Raw genomic sequence first — 19,701 nt, 5'->3', positions numbered from 1 at the left:
TCCCAGTTTTTCCTCCTTCGCCTTCCCCTTTGGTAACCATAAGTTTGTGTTTTTTGTCTGTGTTGAACAAAACTCTTTGACTATATGCTTTCTGTGTGTAAACAAGCAAACAAAAGACAAAGAAAATTTGAACTTCACTTAGTTAGTAGTGGCCTTTCCGGCAATTCTGAAAGTATTTTCTGTGTATTTTGGGATTAAGCAAATTAGGCACTATCGTGGCATTGCTGGGGGCGAGGAGTCTCACCGTGGGAGAAAGTGGTACAAGTCTGGAGGAAGGAAGGCCAGGGAGAGCTCTGTGGACTGGACTCCAGTTCCCAGATCTGCCTGCTGAAAGAACTTTGGGACCAGGGCCGCCCCAATGGCCCTAAGCATTCCTAGTGTTCATATTTTGGTTCTAAACCCCATTCTCCAAAGTTCCTTGGAGAAGAAGCTCACTCAGTGAAAGTGAAAGTGTTAGTCAGTCCTCTGACTCTTTGTGATTCCATGGACTGTAACCTGTCAGTCTCCAGTATAAAAAAATACATATTACACAATCTCAAAGGATCACTCTACAAAGTATTTAATAATTACAAAGGGAAAAAAGGAAGCTTTATAGTGGGAAAACTTGTCGAATACCACCTTAACCATGTGATCAAAATCAGCACCAGAGAAGGACGTAAAAAGAAGTGCCAAGTATGCATAACTTGAATCGGATCGTGGGGTGTGTGTGTTAGCTGCTCAGTCATGTCCGACTCTTTGGGACCCCATGGTCTGCAGCCCGCCAGGCTGCTCTGTCCGTGGGATTCTCCAGGCAGGAATACTGAAGTGGGTTGCCATTTTCTTCTCCGGGGGATCTTTCTGACCCAAGAATTGAACCCGGGTCTCCTGCATTGCAGGCGGATGCTTTACCATCTGAGCTACTAGGGAGGAATCCTGGGGTAACATCAGACAAACTAAAATTGAAGGACAGACTACAAAATAATGGGCCTGATTCTTTTTTTAAGAGTAATCACTAGACTTTATTTGAACAACTGGGAAAATATTTCCTTAAACTGTTTATAAGTGGGAAGGGATGCATGGTATTGGAAGCACACGAAGGAAAGAGGCGGGGCAGGGGGCGGCAAGAAAGTTGGAAAGCAAAGAAGCAAAAAGGCCAGGAAAGAAATACCGCATTGAATTAACCACAGACCAGAGTACCTTTCATCTTACGTACCCTTAATACATTCATGAAACTTCCAGAGATATTTCCAATAGTTAAATGGGAAACTTCTACAAAGTTGTGTCTGACGCTTGGGACTCTATGGACTGTAGCCTCCAGGCTCCTCTATCCATGGGATTTTCCAGGCTAGAATACTGGAGTGGGTTGCCATTTCCTTCTCCATGGGCCTGACTTTTAAAAACATGTTTACGCTGTGGGACTTCCCGGTTGGTCCAATGGTTAAGACTCCATGCTCCCAGTGAGGGGGGTTGGGTTTGATCCTTGGTCAGGGAACTAGATCCCACATACTGCAATTAAGACCTGGCTTAGTCCAAAAAATAAAGAGTCTAAATCATGAAAGACAAAGATTAGGGAACTGTTCCAGAGTAAAGAGGAATAAAGAGACATGACAACTCCAGTGAAAAGGTGTAACTTTGAAGTGGGAAAAATATTGCATAAAGGATGTTATTGGAACAATTGGCAAAATGTGAATATGGGCTTGGTCATAGATGTTAGCATTGGATCCATGTTAATTTTCTGAACTTGATCATTGTAGGGTGGTTACCTAAGAGAGCCTTCTCGTTCTTAGGAAATAATCCCTAAAGTGTTTGTGGGTGAAGAGTCAAGATTTCTGCAACTTAATCTCAAATGGTTCAGGGAAGAAAAAAAAGTCTCTGCTTTGCTTTGTACCACTGAATTGGATATGCCACAGTTTACACTCTATGTTCCCTATTGTTGAACATTAAATTTTCCAATTTAAAAAATCATTCTTACAAACAATGATGCTATCAACATCTTTACGAATAGAAATTCTTTCTTTTGTCACCATTTTTAGTATAAATGCCCAGAATTAGGAATACCAAATCAAAGAGCACCAGTGTTTTTAAAGCCTTTAAGAAGAGAGTAGTAATTCAAGATGCTAAGAGTGGTTGATTTAAATAGAAGGTTGTAAGTAACCATGGGAGGTGAGAGCACAGAGCTACAAATAGCAGGAGATTTTGAAAGCAGCTGCTCATGCAAAGGACTCTCCCAGTACTGGAAAACTCCCTGCACTATGGCAGGGGGGTTGGTAACCTAAAACTGCTGCTGTAAGCATAGCGTGGGGAGTTTTCCAGCAGACTTTTTCGGTTAGCAACTTCCCTACCCTTGTCCTAGGACTCATGGGTCTAATCCAAACCACCATGACCTAAATCTAGCCTTTGGACAATAAGGGATTTGTGCCTCCGGAGGATTCTTCTGGCTAAGAACCACAATGTGATGCTTTGTGTTCAAGAACCTCATGACTCTCCAAGATAGCTGTGAACATTAGTGGAAATCTAAAATAAAAAAGAAAGAGTATTTGCCCTAAAAGATACTGAGTTGAAATAAAAACTGCTAGTAACGGGAGTGTAAATTGCTATAACTACTTTGGAAAATCACTTAGTGTTATGTTTTTAACACTCAACATTAACTTGATCCAGTAACTCCTATCCTAAGTAGGTGTGTTCCCAGAGAAATGCTTGAACATGGATTCCAGAGAGACAAGTAAGGGAATGTTCACAGCAGCATTACTTGTCAGAGGTCAGAGCAAATGAACTGGAAATAACCCAGTGTCCATCAACAGGATAATGGCTAAGCAATCTATGGTAGAACAGAATATTACATAGCAGTGAAAATGAATAAAGTCCAGCTATGCAAAATTATGGGGCTTCCCAGGTGGCTCAGAGGGTAAAGAATCTTTCTGCAATGCAGGAGACACAGGAGACAAGGGTTCGATCCCTGGGTTGGGAAGATCCCCTGGAGAGGGAAATGGCAACCTGCTCCTGTATTCTTGCCTGGAAAATCCCATGGACAGAGGAGCCTGGTGGGCTACAGTTCATAGGGTCACAGAGTCGGATATGGCTGAAACGGCTTAGTGCACACACACAGTTATATGTGTGAAGCTTAGGAACAATTAGTGACAAGGCTTAGAAGTTTACTTTTTGAATAATATTTTTGAAAGCTAAAAAACTTGAGCTTTTAGGGATGTATTTATTTGTATTAAGATCTTCTTTTATTAAACTTATGGATTTACTCATTTATTATTGGCTGCCCTGGGTCTTCCTTACTGTCTGTGGGCTTGCTCTAGTTTCGGCAAGCGTGGGCTACTCTGTGTTATGGTTTGAGCCTTCTCATTGCGGGGGCTCCTCTTGTTGCAGAGCTCGGCTCCAGGCCCATCAGCTTCGGTAGTTGTGGCTCACAAGCTCTACAGTGGGGGCTCAGAAGTTGTGGCGCACGGGTTTAGTTGCTCCATGGCACGTAGAATCTTCCCAGACTAGGGGTTGAACCTGTGTTTTCTGAAACGGCAGGCGAATTGTTAACCACTGGGCCACCAGGGAAGTCCTTATAGTAAGATTGTTAAAAACAAGGTAAATAAAAATATAAAATTGAGGGACTCCCCTGGTGGTCCAGTGGCTAAGACTCTCATCTGTCAGTGCTGGGGCCCTGGGTTTGATCCCTGGGTTGGGGATCCCACATGCCACAGCTAAGACCCTGTGCAGCCAAATAAATAAAGTTAAAAAAAAAAAATATATATATATATAAAATTGAGGATAGGCAGGGAGATAGGGTAGGTAAGAAGTATAGCATTGTTGGCAATAATCTTTTTCTTTTTTCTTTTAATGTGCAGTGTAATATTTTTAAGAGGGATAGCCAGGATGGAGTGTTTACCAAACTGTTTATCACTTCATTTTATTTGATTTTCAAGCTTCTCCAGGGGAGATGCTGCATTTCATGGGTGACATAAACTTGGAGGGTAGTTAATAGTTAGGATGGCAGGTCCTAGTTGGCTAAATCCAAGGGGTGCAGTCAATAGGATACAATTTAACAGGAGTAAACATGTTGACATTGGTTTCTCGTGGCAGCAGCAAAGGTATAGCTAGAATTAGGACCAGTGACTTTTTTTGTTTCTTTTGTCTTGGCCACGTGCATGACATGTGGGATCTTACTTCCCTGGATGGTGGATCAAACTTCCGCCTCCTGCGGTGGAAGCACAGACTCGTAACCACTGGACTGCCAGGGAAGTCTAGGATTAGTGGTTTTTTAAAAAAGAAACAGTCTAGGATTTTATATGAATGCAGTTTCAATAAGTTATTGAGCTCATTTGGCAATAATCTAGTTCTTAAATTGAGGGGTAGGTACATAATGTTCATTTTATTACTAATTTTGTACCTTACATATGTTACTGGAAATTCTTTTGAATGTGTTGCAATTGAAAACATCACTGGTGTCTACTGTTTTTGCATGTTAAATTTGAAAATAGCAATGTAGATAAAAATCAGGAAACCATACAATTTTATAATTGGAAGAGGCCTTCAAGATGATGGCTAATCTGAAAGGTAACCATTTAAAAATTAAAACTACTAGGGAATATTTATAGTTTGGGAAATTGGGGATGATTCTAAACATAAAAGCAATGGTAAACATCATGAAAAAAATTGAGGTTTTATTTAGTTAAAATGTAAAATTGATACATCAAAAATCATCTTAAAATTAAAAGGCAAATGTTAAACTGATTAAAAATATGCCATAAGCAGGGACTACCCTGGTGGCTCATTGGTAAAGTCGGCCTTGTAGTGCAGGGGACTTGGGTTCAATCCCTAGTTGGGGAACAAAGATTCCTCATGCAGCTGAGCCCAGAGCAGTGCAGCTCCTGAAGCCTGCATGCTCTGGAGCCTTCACCACAACTGGAGAGACTGTGCTGCAACTAAGAACCCATACAGCTAAATTAAAAAGAAAAAAAAAGCCACAACTATATACCAGCCTAGCGTTGATGCCCTTAGTATAACATTATGACAGCTTACGGAAAAACCCAAATGAACTTTTTGGGCAACCCAATATAAAGACCCCCATAAAATCAGTAGGAAATAGAGTAATACCAAAGTTGAAAAATGGCAGTGGATGTTAGCACGATGAAGGAAACTATCAACAAAAGGAGAAAATAGCCTACGGAATGGAGAAGATATTTGCAAACAATATGTCTGTAAGGAGTTAATATCTAAAATACAGAATTCAACATTAAAAAAAAAGTGTTTAAAAAATGGGCACAGGACTTTAGAAATAGACGTTTTTCCAAAGAGGATATACAGATGACCAATAGACTTATGCAAAAATGTTCTATATCACTAATCTTCAGGGAATTCTAAATCAAAACCACAATGAGGGGCTTCCCCGGTGGTCCAGTGGTAAGACTCTGCACACCCATTGCAGAGGGCACGGATTCAATTCCTGGCTGGGGAAGGAAGATGCTACATGCTGGGCAGTAAGGCAAAAAGAAAAAAACAACAACCCCTGAACAAATAATTCCCTGGTGGCTCAGATGGTAAACAGTCTGTCTACAATGCGGGAGACCCGTTTGATCCCTGGGTCGGGAAGATCCCCTGGAGAAGGAAATGGCAACCCACTCCAGCATTCTTGCCTGGAGAATCCCATGGACAGTGGAGCCCGGTGGGCTACATACCACAGGGTCGCAAAGAGTCGGACACACTGAATGATTTTACTTACTAAACAAACAAACAAACAGTGACCCATGATAATATATCACCTCACACCTGTCAGAAAGGCTATCATAAAAAAACAAGTATTAGTAAATATTAGTGAGGATGTGGAGAAAACTTTTGTACAGGAAGTGACTTCAGTGTGCACATTCGACAGTAGTCCCTGGGAGCTCCCTGGCAGTCCAGTGGTTAGAACTCAGCGCTTTCACTGCCTAGGCCCTGTTTCAATCACTGGTGGGGAACTAAGATCCCAAGCCCCTCGATTGGTGTGACAAAAAAACAGAGGAATGGCTAAACAGATCATGGATACTCAAACATGGACTATTTTGTAGCTGTCAAAATGTATTGGGTGTGATGGAGGTCTCAGTTTGAGGTTTTCTCTGACCTGGAGTTTGTTCCTTGGACCATCCCTAAGCACTTCCCTGGAGGTCAGAGACAACTGCTTTCCCCTTTGTGGGTATCTAATTGATCCCAGGTGTCAGTCCACTTCCCCCCATGCCCCCCAATAATGAATTCCCTATTTCCCCAAAGAGGAGGAAACCTCCAGTCCTTGTTTGAAAATGCTGTGTTGGAAGGGTTCAGATGGCAGAATTAAGATTCCTTCATCCCTAGGGTGGGCTTCCCAGGTGATGTAAAGAACCCACCTGCCAATGCAGGAACTGTAAGAGAGGAGGGTTCGATCCCTAGGTCTGGAAGATCCCCTGGAGAAGGAAATGGCAATCCACTCCAGTATTCTTGCCTGGAGAATCCCATGGAAGAGGAGCCTGGTGTCAGAAAGAGCTGGACACGACTGAAGAGACCTACCATGAAGGGACCATACCCTAGGGTAGCAATGGGAATCTCCTGTTACTCTTAGTAAAGGAAGACTTAGTTAATACATCCAGCTCTCCGTTGTAAAAGGAGGAGTAACACCAGGGAGGAAAAGGAATCCACTGAGTAAACAAGTTCAGCTCCCTACTGTCCACCTCCTTCAGCCAACATCCTATCGAGGGGATCCCTTTGCGGCTCCTCTCCTCTCTCATTTGGTAAAAGCTTCAGCCACCTTCACTGTGTCCCTAAGGCTTCCACACGTCTCCAGGGGAGGCAGACATCCTGGACCTGCAGCAAGGGCAAGGTGGGCGAGCAGAGTTGCAGGGCAGCTGGAAAGCAGCCTGTGCCACCCCCGGAGGTGACACAGTGACACTGAGAGTGAAAGTCGCTCAGTCGTGTCGGGCTCTGCAATTCCGTGGACTGTCCATGGAACTCTGCAGGTCGGAATTCTGGAGTGGGTAGCCTTGCCCTTCTCCAGGGGATCTTCCCAATCCAGGGATCGAATCCAGGTCTCCTGCATTGCAGGCGGATTCTTTACCAGCAGAGCCACCAGGGAAGCCCAGTGATACTGAAGGCCTGAGCTAATGTTTCAGGGTTTCAGGTAGGAGGATGCTGGGGCTGGCCAGGCATTGATCGATGCCTGCCGAAAGGGGGAGGGAGGAGGGCAGCGGGAACGGTGCTCCGGAGCAGCCAGAAGCCCCGGCCAATGTCAGCGGAGGCTGGAGCAGTGGGCAGGATTTGGGGTTGTGCCGGGCAGCGGGGCCCCCACCAAGGGGGATCTCCACCCAGCCTTTCCCACGGCCTGCTTCCCACTCCCCCGCAGCCACCTGCTCTGTCCTTGGGGGGACGCTTCTGCCCGCCCCCCACCCCCCTCCCAAATCAGGCGCACTGGCCGCGGGGTCCCGGGGCTTGGCCCACAGGTACCTGTTACTGGGGGCTCCCTCTTAACCAGGTAAAGGGCTGGGGCGCCCGGCGTGGGTTGGCAAGCAAGGGCTCGGATTTCCTACCTTTGACTTTGCTGTTTGATCCCCTCCTAGAGAGACTTATTTATAGAAACCAATGGTTCCATCGCGGCCTGCTCTTCGGCTTTTGCTGTTTTCAAGATGCCTGATGGGTGGCTGGTTGCAGGCCGCCTTCCAGCCTACAGTCTTGCTCCCCGCACGCTGAGTCCCAAGTTTTTCCCAAGTTCCAATTCAGCGGCAGCCGCAGCCCTTGGCTTCTCCGGGAGATGGCTCTTTTCTCCCTTCAGGGCCCTGTGGTTCCTGACATGCTTCTTGCTTTTCTACACTCTGAATTTCTCTTTTTTCCCCCCACCAGATTTACTGTTATTTTCTTATAGACTTTTAGCTCTGGGGAGAAGCAGGGTTTGCATAGAGGCCTTTTAAAAATCCAAGGTTGATTGCAAAGCAAGGGAGATTAACAAGAGGACACTGCAGCCTTGCCTCTGAGGAGCCTGGACAGTGGTACCTCTACGGGAACCAAATTCAGTGAAAACCGGGAAGCAAAGTCCTGGCTGGGGATGTGAGGGGCTGTATGACAGCTCCTGGCTTCCCCATCCACTCTTTCCATGGAACTTCCCTTTCAGACTCATGAAATTTTCAGTAGCAACGCTTTATAACAGGTATATGACTTTTACCCCCTCCCTTTTAAGGAGGGTTTGGCTTTCTCTAATCACTAAGTTGCAGTTCCCAGGGGAAAATGTTCAGGTTGGCTGAGAGAAAAGAGGAAAATTATGATGTGATTCATCGGCCTCTTTTTGTGGCACTTTCAGCCACAAGGTGAGGACCTGACTGTCCTGGGTGTTACTGCAGTGTCTGCCATTTCAGGCTGAAGTCTGCTTTGTTTTGGGGGAAGATCCATGAAACTTGCGACTGGTACAAGCATGACTCTTGAATTTTCATATAATTGCAGTGCTGCGTGATATGCATAACTGGATATGCATAACCAAGATATGTCTTGGTTTTAAGATCTTTATACATTCTATACACTTGGAGATTCTCTTTTTTAATAACATTTTTTGATGTGGACCATTTTAAAGTCTTTATTGAATTTGGTACAATATTGCTTTTGTTTTGATTTTTTTGGCCTTGAGGCATGTGGATCTCAGTTCCCTAGCCAGGGATTGAACCTGAACCCCCTGCCCTGGAAAGTGAAGTTTTAAGCACTAGCCTGCCTGGGAAGTGACTAATTTTTTAAAAATATTCTTTTCCATTATGGTTTATCATAGGATAATGAATATAGTTCTCTGCTATACAGTAAGACCGTGTTTATCCATTTCTGTAGGTATGTATACGTGAGTCTGCTTTTTAAGTCATCTTCACCTGTGTTTTGCTGGATGGCATGCATATTCCCAGAGCTCTCTGGCTTAGGGCCCTTTCAGCTTCTGACCCTTCAGTCCCTTGACTTTTCCAGTTGTCCCTTGATGCCCGTCTGCCTGTCCCTTGGTTCTTTCTTGCCCCTTTCTCATTGCTGATATGCCCTGGATGGGCCCTGGGCTGGGTGGGGAGATGTGCTGCCAATGATCTTTCTCATTTCATTAAAAAAAATTTTTTTTTTTTTTTGGCCTGGCTGTGTCGCTTGCAGGATCTTAGTTTCCTGATTGAACCCGAATTCTGGCAGTGAAAGCCCAGAGCCCTAACCATTGGACCACCAGGGAATTCCTTTTCTTATTTAAAGTGTAATGGTTTTAGTCCGTTTCCCCATTCATTCGTTTGACCCCAATAACTTGTCCTCTAAAAGTGAGATCTTTTTTCAGAAAATGGGACAGAATTGCTCAGAAGACAAACTCGGTGCTTGGAGGGAGCGAGGGGCAGCTCATCTCCTTGTAGTCTCTGATCCACCGAGGAGGTTTAGACTTTTGAGGCTGCTAAGGGCTTTCTGAAGGAGCATGGCATTGTCAATTCTGGAAACTTATGGTACTGACCAGCCCAGCTGCTGGTCCTGGTCCTGTCTCATGGGCAGGTGACTCTTCACAGATGGTGACTCCCTTCCCCAACCAGGAAAACTTTTATTATGCGCCTGGGATATAAAGGACCATTCTCCTCTGCTGGATGAAGACAAGTTTGCTTTCTATGGAGAAAATTTTGTGAGTACTTCGCTCTCTAGTGGCCAACTGGGTGAAAGAGGTAACAGTTTTACTTCACTTTACAAATAGAAGTTAGGAGCCAGTTTAGTGTCAGAAAACTTTGTGGACCATCTACTGTGCTGTCACAGGGCTAAACCCCAGGGATATGGAGGTAAATGAGGTCACTGCTAGTCAAATCCTTGCAAGTTGAATCATGGTGCAAATGTATTAGGATTTTTTTGAGAATTTTAGAGCTTGAAGGGGAAGTTAGAGATGATCTGGTTTGTCTCCCGTCTGCTTTTTTTATAACAGTTGAAAAACCAGGGTCCAGAGAGATGAAATGATGTCCTTAAGATGACATGGCTAGTTAGGGAAAGGGGGGAAAAATGCTAGTGAAATTCAGCAGACAGTCATCCTTTGATTTTTCATAACTTATTCTGAAATACTTCTGGACTTACCACAAAGTTGCAAAAATAGTACAGAGTTCATTTGCTCAGCTTCCTCCAGTGTTAATATCTTGTACAACCATGGATTTATCAAAACGCATACATTAACATTACCACAATACTATTAACTATAGACTTCAGATTTCACCAGTTTTTCCACCTCAGTTCTTTTGCTGTTTCAGATCCAGTTCACGATATCACATAGCACTTCTTTACTTACTTACCACACTGCATTTGGACTCTAGTTTTTAACTTTAGATTTTCATTACTGTTCCTTGAAACAGTAATGAACTAGTGAGATTCTGCTGCCATACAGACACTGTGTCACAAGCCCCCTTTGTCTATGGGAGTAGGCTTGGTGTGTTTCCAGAGCCGGCTGTTTGCCCTGGAGATCTTGATGCCATCCTGCGGCAGCTCTGTGGGTGTGCTTGAACTCTGGACAGCCCTAGCTTATCTCATCTGGGTGCAAATGGCTGTCCTCGGAGCTCAAAGTGGCACACCCTGCACTGTCTGCCACCATTCCCTCTTAAATTTATTTTTCAAATATTTATTTTTCTTTATTTGGCTGCGCTGGTCATTGCGGCATGCAGGATCTTCAGTCTTCATGGCGGCAGGCAGGTTCTTTGGTTGCGGCTCGTGAACTCTAAGTTGTAGCAGATCAGATCTGGTTTCTTGACCAGGGATTGAATCTGGGCCCCTTGCACTGAGAGCACAGAGTCTTAGCTACTTGACCACCAGGGGAGTCCTGAGCACCTTTTATTTGCCAAATGGCTTTTTTGAAGAGCTTATTCAAGTCTTTAGCACAACCCCCGCCCCCGACACGCCCCCCCTCCCCCCCCGCTCCCCCCCCCGCCCCCCCCCCCCCCGCCGCCTCTTTTTCCCCCTGACTTTTTCTTACTGATTTGGAATTTTGTTCTTTTGGCCACACCAGGCAGGATGCGGGATTCTAGTTCTCTCACCAGCAATTGAACCTGTGCCCCCTGCAGTGAAAGGGCGGAGTCTTAACCACTGGACCGCTAGGGAAGTCCCTGGAATTCTTTATTATAGGCTAGGTCCATGGGGTCTGGAAGAGTCGGACAAGACTGAGCGACTTCACTTTCATGCATTGGAGAAGGAAATGGCAACCCACTCCAGAATTCTTGCCTGGAGAATCCCAGGGACGGGGGAGCCTGGTGGGCTGCCGTCTCTGGGGTCGCACAGAGTCGGACACGACTGAAGCGACTTAGCAGCAGCAGCAGCAGCAGCAGGGAGTGAATCTTTACTGCGTATCTGTGTTCTGCAAATACCTTTTCCATTCTAGAACTTGTCTTTGTTATAGTGTCTTAATGTGCACGTGAGCTCCGTTGTGTTATAGTGTCTTAATGTGCACGTGAGCTCCGTTGTGTCCCCCTGGACTCTTTGTGACCCCATGGACTGTAGCCTGCCAGGCTCCTCTGTCCATGGGATTTCCCAGGCAAGAATCCTGGGATGGGTTGCCATTTCCTCCTCCAGGGTACCTTTCTGACCTAGAGACTGAACCCAAGTCTTTTGCTTGGCTTCCCTTGTGGCTCAGATGGTAAAGAATCCGCCTGCAATGAGGGAGACCTGGGTTCGACCCCTGGGTTGGGAAGATCCCCTGGAGAAAGGAAAGGCTACCCACTCCAGTATTCTGGCCTGGAGAATTCCACGGACTGTATAGTCCATGGGATCGCAAAGAGTTGGACAGGACTGAGCGACTTGCACTTTCACTCCTGCTTGGTATGAGCCACCTGGAAAGCCACAGTGTCTTAATAGACGTTTTTAATTTTGATGTATCAATCTTTTCTTCTTTAACTTCTGGTTCTGGTATCTTGATTGGCTAGTCCTTCCCTATCTGAGGTCACAAAGATATTCTTTATTCTGAAAACCTTATAGTTCTTCACTCTTGATTCTCGTATGCCCCATCTCCATCCATCCATCCATCTTCCTCCTAAAGTACATCCTCTAGTGAGACTCTGTATGTGGTCAGCTGAAGTCTGAGGTCACATTTCGGAAAACATCTTTTTTTTTTTGGTGCTCTACTTGAGTGATCGTTTGGGGAGGTCAACAGTTTTAGGCTGAGCTAGTTCCCTCAGTGTTTCGAATGTGTTATTCTATTGTTTTCTATCTCATTGCTCTGACTTTGGAAGCAACCTTGTCTTCTTTCCCATCCCCTTTGGAGAGTGTCTCTTTGCTCGATAATCTTTAGTGACACTGCTGAATTCTGGTTTCAATTTGTATTGATAGCTCAGTTGGTAAAGAATCCACCTGCAATGCAGGTAAGACTCTGGTTTGATTCCTGGTTTGGGAAGATCCCCTGGAGAAGGGATACCCACTCCAGGATTCTGGCCTGGAGAATTCCATGGACTGTGTAGTCCGTGAGGTCTCAAAGAGTCGGACACGCCTGAGCCACTTGCACAACTTTATCTTAAAACTGATTTTTTCTTTAAAAAATACAGTAACATTTTCTTGGCAATTTAATATATGTTTCATATTGTTCCAAGATTTATAGTGAATAAATTCACTTGATTCTCCTAGTTCATGTTATCTTGACCTATAATAGTCACGGTTTATTTTTACTTAGAAAGATCAGGTAGTTAGCTGTAATCTTGGTATTTCCTGTTGTTTAGTGTCTGACTTTGACTCTTTGCCACCCCATGGCCTGTAGGCCGCCAGGCTCCTCTGTCCATGGGATTTCTCAGGCAAGAATACTGGAGTGGGTTGCTATTTCCATCTCCAGAGAATCTTCCTAACCCAAGGATCAAACCCATGGCTCCTGCATTGCTGGTGGATTCTTTACCACTGTGCCACAGGTAGCTATTAATTCTATAATTAAGATATAATGACGCATTACATGTGTCATCATTATAGGTTTATGTGAAAACTTCCTTTAATTCTTGGGTCACAGTTCACATCTTGTCTTTACTGTCATCTATATTTTTAATTACAGACAACTCTGGTGTAGAGTCCTTTTGATAAATATAAAACTTTAGAAGCATTAATAACAGAAAAATAACCAAAGTTTACCAAAAACAAACAAACAAACAAACAAAACACTTCCCTGGTGGCTCAGACAGTAAAGCATCTGCGTACAATGCAGGAGACCCGGGTTCAATCCCTGGGTTGGCAAGATCTCCTGGAGAAGGAAATGGCAACCCACTCCAGTATTCTTGCCTGGAAAATCCCATGGACGGTGGAACCTGGTAGGCTACAGTCCATGGGGATGCAAAGAGTCAGGCACGACTGAGCAACTTCACTTTTACTTTTATGAAAATAAAATGTCATTAATATAATAAATTTCTCAGCTTCATTGTATAATAAATCATTTAGGGAAATTCAAAAGGCATCTAACATAAATTTTTCCTATTTGGAATAAACCTTTTCAAATACTGGGATTCAAATTAACAAACAGTTTTGTTTCTAAGTGCATGTCTGTTTCTGTTTTGTAAATAACTTTGTATCTTTTTTGTATAAATGATATCTTAGGATATTTGTCTTCCGCTTCCTTCACTTAGTATGATAATGTCTAGGTCCGCCTATGTTGTTGCAAAAGGCATTTAGTGGCTGAGTACCTTTCCGTTGTATACATGTACCATATCTTTATCCATTCATCTGTCATGGACATTCAGGTTGCTTCCAAGTCTTGGCTATTGTAAATAGTGCTTTGGTGAATACTGGGTTGCATGTATCTTTTTGAATTATATTCTCCTAGGAGTGGGACTGCTGGATCATACGGTACAAAATTAACTTTTGAGCAAGGGTAGTGGTGGTGGTTGGTTTGGGCCTGGGCATTTGCTAATCAGCAAGATTTAAATAACAACTTTGTCTAGAACAACCCAGATGCAGGGAACGACAGGGGTGACTTTAGCACTGCTTCTTGAACTCTGTGACTCACCTGGGGATTTTCTTCACGTGCAGATGCTGATTCAGTGGTTCTGGGGTGGGGCTCGGGATTCTGCATTTACAGCACGGCCCCTGTGATCCTGATACAGCCAAGGACCACATTTTGAGTGGTGAGGGGCTACACGACATGAATCACGTATACCCAGTACGATCCCTGATGTCTTAGTTTTGCATCCTTCCCCTTTGCTGTCTGGGGATGATGAGCTAAGCTCCTTTCTGAGCCTTTTCCATCATTTCACATGGGATCATAAATGGGGCTTACTGTGTGACTTCTCTTATTCCTCTTCTCTACCTGCCTTACTGAGTTCCTTCCTGGGTGTGAATGGTATCACTGCTCAATTCAATGGTTCAGAGGGACCTTACCCTCTTCTCAGTTCATCCTGTCCCCTATGGTCTCCATGCTTTGTAACCCAGAACTGGCTGATCCTGTTTTCCCACATTGCTTTAAAAAAATTTTTTTTTTCTTGGCTGCACTGGGTCTTTGTTGGGACATAAGGGCTCAGCTGGCCTGCAGCACGTGGGATCTTAGTTCCCCAACCAGGGATGGAACTCTTGTCCCTTGCATTGGAAGGTGGATTCTTAACCACCGGACCACCAGAGAAGTCCCTCTTAAGATGTTTTCTGAGACCCTGACATCCCGAAGCATCTAAGCACAAACCTCTGAAGCTCTCATCTGGCCAGATAGAGTTATGGTGTCTGTGGGAAGCAGAGGGCAGAGAGTTCTTGAGGAACTTGAAAAAACTCGGGCTACTTGTGACCTTCAGGTAGATGAGGTGACCTCTGCATTTCTAGCTGAGCCATAATTTAGCAAACTCCAAGAAGGCTATCTGACGAGCTCTTCTAATAAAGCATTAGGGTTAGTCACTTGGTTTAATGATACTAATTGTTAATGAATTAATTTTGTCTGCACTGGGTCTTTGTTGCTGTGCACAGGCTTTCTTCAGTTGCAGCAAGTGGGGGCTACTTGTTATTGCAACGTGAAGGCTTCTCATTGTGGTGGCTTCTCTCGCTGGGCACAGGCTCTAGGCACACAGGCTTCAGTAGATGGTGGCTCCCTATTGGGCTTAGTTGCCCTGGTGGTAGGTGGAATCTTATCAGACCAGGGGTCCAACCCAGGTCCCCTGCATTGGCAGGCGAATTCTTATCCACTGTACCACGAGGGAAATCCCTATACTGCTGTTTAAATTTATTTCTTTGACTTCGTTGGGTCTTAGTGGCGGCATGAGGGATCCAGTTCCCTGACCAGGGATTGAACCTGGGTCCCCTGCATTGGAAGTGCAGAGTCTTAGCCACTGATCACCAGTAGGCCCCTATGCTGCTATTTTAAAGCAGATGAATGTTCAGGTATGTTAAAAATCAGCCCCTGGATTAAGACAGACTTGGGAGTGGCCTCCCTGCAATCTGCCCTCCATTTACAGCAAAGGAGGGGGCAGGAAGTAATGCAGAGAAAACCACTGCTCTACTTGAGTTGAGGACACTGTTCTTCACATACTGCCTTTAAAAAAAGATGAGGTTCCAGGGGAGAAACCTGTCAGGTTCAGGGACCACCATGACTCTCTGAGGGAACGGAAACATTGAATCCTGCTTCCCTTTCTCTCTTGGTCATAGGATGCTCATAGTCAAGCTGGTGACCCACATATTCAAGAACAGGAGGCCACCCTAGAGTGCTCTTCTGTCTTCCACTTGTTTCCTGTCCTTATTTTAAAAGAGTCCAGAAATACATATTATTGCATTGTGTGAATTTATGTCTTTTATCTTAAAATTCCTTTTGCTTGAAAGCGTAGTTCAGTCTAGTCACTCAGCTGTCTCCCACTCTGTGATCCCATGGACTGCAGCACGGCAGGCTTCCCTGTCCATCACCAACTCCCAGAGCTTGCTTAAACTCATGTCCATCGAGTTGGTGATGCCATCCAACCATGTCATCCTCTGCTATCCCCTTCTCCTCCTGCCCTCAATCTTTCCCAGCATCAGGGTCTCCCAATGGGTCAGTTCTTCACATCAGAAGACCACAGTTCAAAAGTATCAATTCTTCGGCCCTCAGCTTTCTTTATAGTCCATCTCTCACATCCATACATGATGACTGGTCAAACCATAGCTTTGAGTAGATGAACCTTTGTTGGCAAGGTAATGATGTCTCCGCTTTTTAATGGGCTGTCTAATCTTGCCTGGAAAATCCCATGGGCGGAGAAGCCTGGTAGGGTGCAGTCCATGGGGTCTCGAAGAGTCAGACAGGCCAGGACTGAGTGACTTCACTTTCACTTTCATGGATTGGAGAAGGAAATGGCAACCCACTCCAGTGTTCTTGCCTGGAGAATCCCAGGGACGGGGGAGCCTGGTGGGTTGCCGTCTATGGGGTCGCACAGAGTCAGACACGACTGACGCGACTTAGCAGCAGCAGCAGCAGCAGGTTGATCATAGCTTTTCTTCCAGGGAGCAAGCGTCTTTTAATTTCACGGCTGCAGTCACCATCGGCAGTGATTTTGGAGCCCAAGAAAATAGTCTGTCACTGTTTCCATTATTTCCCTATCTATTTGCCATGAAGTGATGGGACTGGATGCCATGATCTTAGTTTTTGGAATGTGAGTTTTAAGTCAACTTTTTCACTCTCCTTTTTCATCAAAAGGCTCTTTAGTTCTGGTGTCATCTGCGTATATGAGGTTATTGATATTTCTTCCATCTTGATTTCAGCTAGTGCTTGTACTCCTTTCCCAATTTTGAACCAGTTTTTTGTTCCATGCCCAGTTCTAACTGTTGCTTCTTGACCTGCATACAGATTTCTCAGGAGGCAGGTAAGGTGGTCTGGTATTCCCATCTCTTGAAGAATTTTCCAGTTTGTTGTGATCCACACAAAGGCTTTGGCATAGTCAATAAAGCAGAAGTAGATGTTTTTCTGGCACTCTCTTGCTTTTTTGATGATCCAATGGATGTTGGCAATTTGATCTCTGGTTCCTCTGCCTTTTCTAAACCCAGCTTGAATATCTATCTGGAAGTTCTGGAAGTTCCTGTAGAAGCCTGTCTTGGAGAATTTTGAGCATTACTTTGCTAGTGTGTGAGTTGAAGGCGTCGTATAATCTAATAAAAAGTCTCGTCTTTTCCCACTTGGACTGGATGGCTGGTGTGTGTGTATCAACCCACTTTGGGCCCTGATAATGTTCAGTTGCTAAGTCATGTTGGACTCTTTCGCGACCCCGTGGATGCAGCACGCAAGGCTTTCCTGTTTTTGTATGGCGCTGGTTAATCAACCCCTTCCTCAATCTGCGTCCCACCCCTCAAGGATGGACGGCTGGACTCCGGCTTAACCTGGCCAGGCAGCCACTGGGCTTCCCCTCGGGTCCCCAGCCTACCGCGCCATCTGCCTTCTTCTTCCTTCTTCTTCCTCCTTTACGTTGCCCCCCAGCCTCCCCCCAGAGTGGCCTCCCCCGGTCCCCTCCCACTCACCTCTCCTGGCACTGCCTGTCTTCTCCCTCCATCACCGCCCTCCCCACAGGCCTCCCTGCCTCTGGTTCCAGCCGCCCTTCTCCCTCCATCAACAAGTACTCAAGTCACCCTCCCCAACTACCCCGCGGGCTCTTCCGGCGACGCGGCCTCTTCCGGTCGGCGGGAGAGCGGGGCCGGCGTGAGGGCGGGGCCGGCGTGAGGGCGTGGCCAGGCGGGCAGGCGTGGCCAGGCGGGCAGGCGTGGCCGACGAGAGGGCGGGGCCGGGTGCTGAGGGAAGAGGGCGGGGCCGGCGGGAGGGGTCGGGCGAGAGGGCGGGAGGTGGGGCCGCCTTGAGGGCGGGGCCGGGCGCTCCGGTGCTCGGGCGGGGCCGATGGGAGGGCGGGGTCGGGCTCTCTGGTGGGGCGGGGGCGCCGGGGCGGGCCGCTCGGTGGGGGCGGGCCGCTCGGTGGGGGCGGGCCGCTCGGTGGGGGCGGGGCGGGCCGGGAGGGCGGGGTCGTGAGGGCCGGCCGGTGGTGCGAGCGTCCGGGGCCCGCGCTCCGCCGCCGCCGGCCGGCCGGCCATGCTCATCACGCTGTGCTACCTGTACCTGTGGGCGCGCTGGGGGCGCGGGCCGGCCGCGCTCGTGCGCGCCACGGTGCAGCGGCTGCGCGCCTCGCGCTGCTCCTTCACCTTCTGCAGCGCGGCCGCACCGCCCCGGGGCTCCCGCGTGTGCCTGAGCCGCGGCGGCCGGGTCTTCTGTGTCGGCGAGAGCCAGGTGGGCGGGCGCGGGGTGCGCGGCCGGTGGTGGGGGGTCGGGGGCAGGCTCGGACGGGGGCACGCGGCCGCGGGGCTGGCAGGGAGCCGGGAGCGCCCTCCAGCCCGGACCCCGTCATCGGCCCTGGTGTGTGCGGCCAGCGGGCCCCCTCCGCTTCGCTTGGAGGCCGCTAGAGGCCGTGGGGTCCCGGAAGGACCAGCCTCGGGGCCTGCCCTGCACGCGATGCCCTCGGGAGCCCGGAGTATCGGGCCAGAGACCGATCAGATCACCTGTCCACGCAGTGCCCGCGCGAGGGTCCGGACGCCTGGGTCTTGGCGGTGCCTAAGCGGCGTGTACCCCTGTACCTGTGCAGAGTCGATTAGCCCCTGAGCAGCGCCCACCTCGAGTCCCTCCATCGTCTCTCGCCTGCCCTGGGCCGGAGATGGGGTGAACCCGACTCCAGAGACGCACAGCAAAATCCTCAGTTTTCTGTCGCCTGTTTCCGTGGTGACAAAAAGTGCCCTGCCCCCAGCTCCTGTCAGTTGCGTCATGTACCAATCCGGGCACCTGCTCTCTCATCTTTGCATCTTTTTGCTTTCGGTTTGCACGCAGTCCGGTCGCCTTGGCCGAATACTTGGCCTGATGTACAAGTTCAGCCGGCCCTGTCACCCACAGGATGACTTGGGGCGGCCGTTCCTTTAATCTCTGCAGAACAATAGTTCTTTCCACTCAGCTGTTGGAAGTGAGCTTGCGAGGGCAGTGCTGTGCAGATTGCCATGGACATCACCCACAATGCTGTCATTAACATTTAAAAGTGTTTAGCTTTTAGTGGTCTCTTGCTCTTTGCTTTTTCTTGTGAAAAGTTGAATCACTCTTGGCATTAAAATGAGTTTTTCTTTGTGTGTGTGAAAGCGTGCAGAAATTAAACTCTTATCCCAGGTTTGAATATTTTGTTGGGGTTATGCTTAGGTAGGCCATTGTACTTTGCTGCTACAAATCAAAAATACCCATTCTTGTTGATATACTATATAACAGAATATGAGTGATTTTCGTCAGTTCTGAGAGAGCGGTGTCTAATATCGCCTAGATGTTCATTCATTACATTCAGTAGATTCGTGAGGGAAGGACGGCTTAATTCTTTTAAGGAATCCTGATTGAGATAGATGATAATGAAAAATGCAAGGGTGGATTTTTCTATAATTTGTTGTTGTTAAGTTGCTAAGTCGTGTTTGACTCTTTGCCAGCCCTTAGACTGCAGGCTCCTCTTGTCCATGGGCTTCTCCAGGCAAGAATACTGGAGTGGGTTGCCATCTTCTTGACCCAGGTATCAAACCCGGGTCTCCTGCATTGCAGGCAGATACTTTACTGCTGAGCCACCTGGGAAACCCTTCTTTTATAGTAGTGATTTCCAAACTGGATTCATTTACTTAAAAATTTAGAAATTTTGAACATCCAAAAATAATGAGAAATGAGATGCAAATGTCTTTAGTTTTCTTGGGAGACAGTTTTACTTTTGCACATCTCCATGAGTTTATTGGGCTTCTGTTAACTTTGATAACTGTTAACTAAAGCTTTTCAGCCCTTGCTTACTGCTCTAGCTGGGTTTAGGGGTACCTGGG

General features: G+C 46.8%; 1 protein-coding gene across 1 annotated transcript in view; it reads left to right on the top strand.

The window, feature by feature from the left end:
• The first annotated feature begins 17,908 nt into the window (after window positions 1–17,908).
• HLCS (holocarboxylase synthetase) overlaps window positions 17,909–19,701 on the top strand; it is a 192,822-nt gene continuing 191,029 nt past the window's right edge. The window contains exon 1 of the mRNA XM_052648914.1: window positions 17,909–18,103. Within this exon, the coding sequence (XP_052504874.1) occupies window positions 17,909–18,103 (195 nt within the window). The remainder of the gene's footprint in view (window positions 18,104–19,701) is intronic.

The sequence above is a fragment of the Budorcas taxicolor genome, chromosome 1, assembly GCF_023091745.1.
Source record: "Budorcas taxicolor isolate Tak-1 chromosome 1, Takin1.1, whole genome shotgun sequence".
In the NCBI taxonomy this organism is placed as follows: domain Eukaryota; kingdom Metazoa; phylum Chordata; class Mammalia; order Artiodactyla; family Bovidae; genus Budorcas; species Budorcas taxicolor.
Note: the sequence above shows the minus strand (reverse complement) of the source record. Positions and strands in the feature narration are given on the sequence as shown.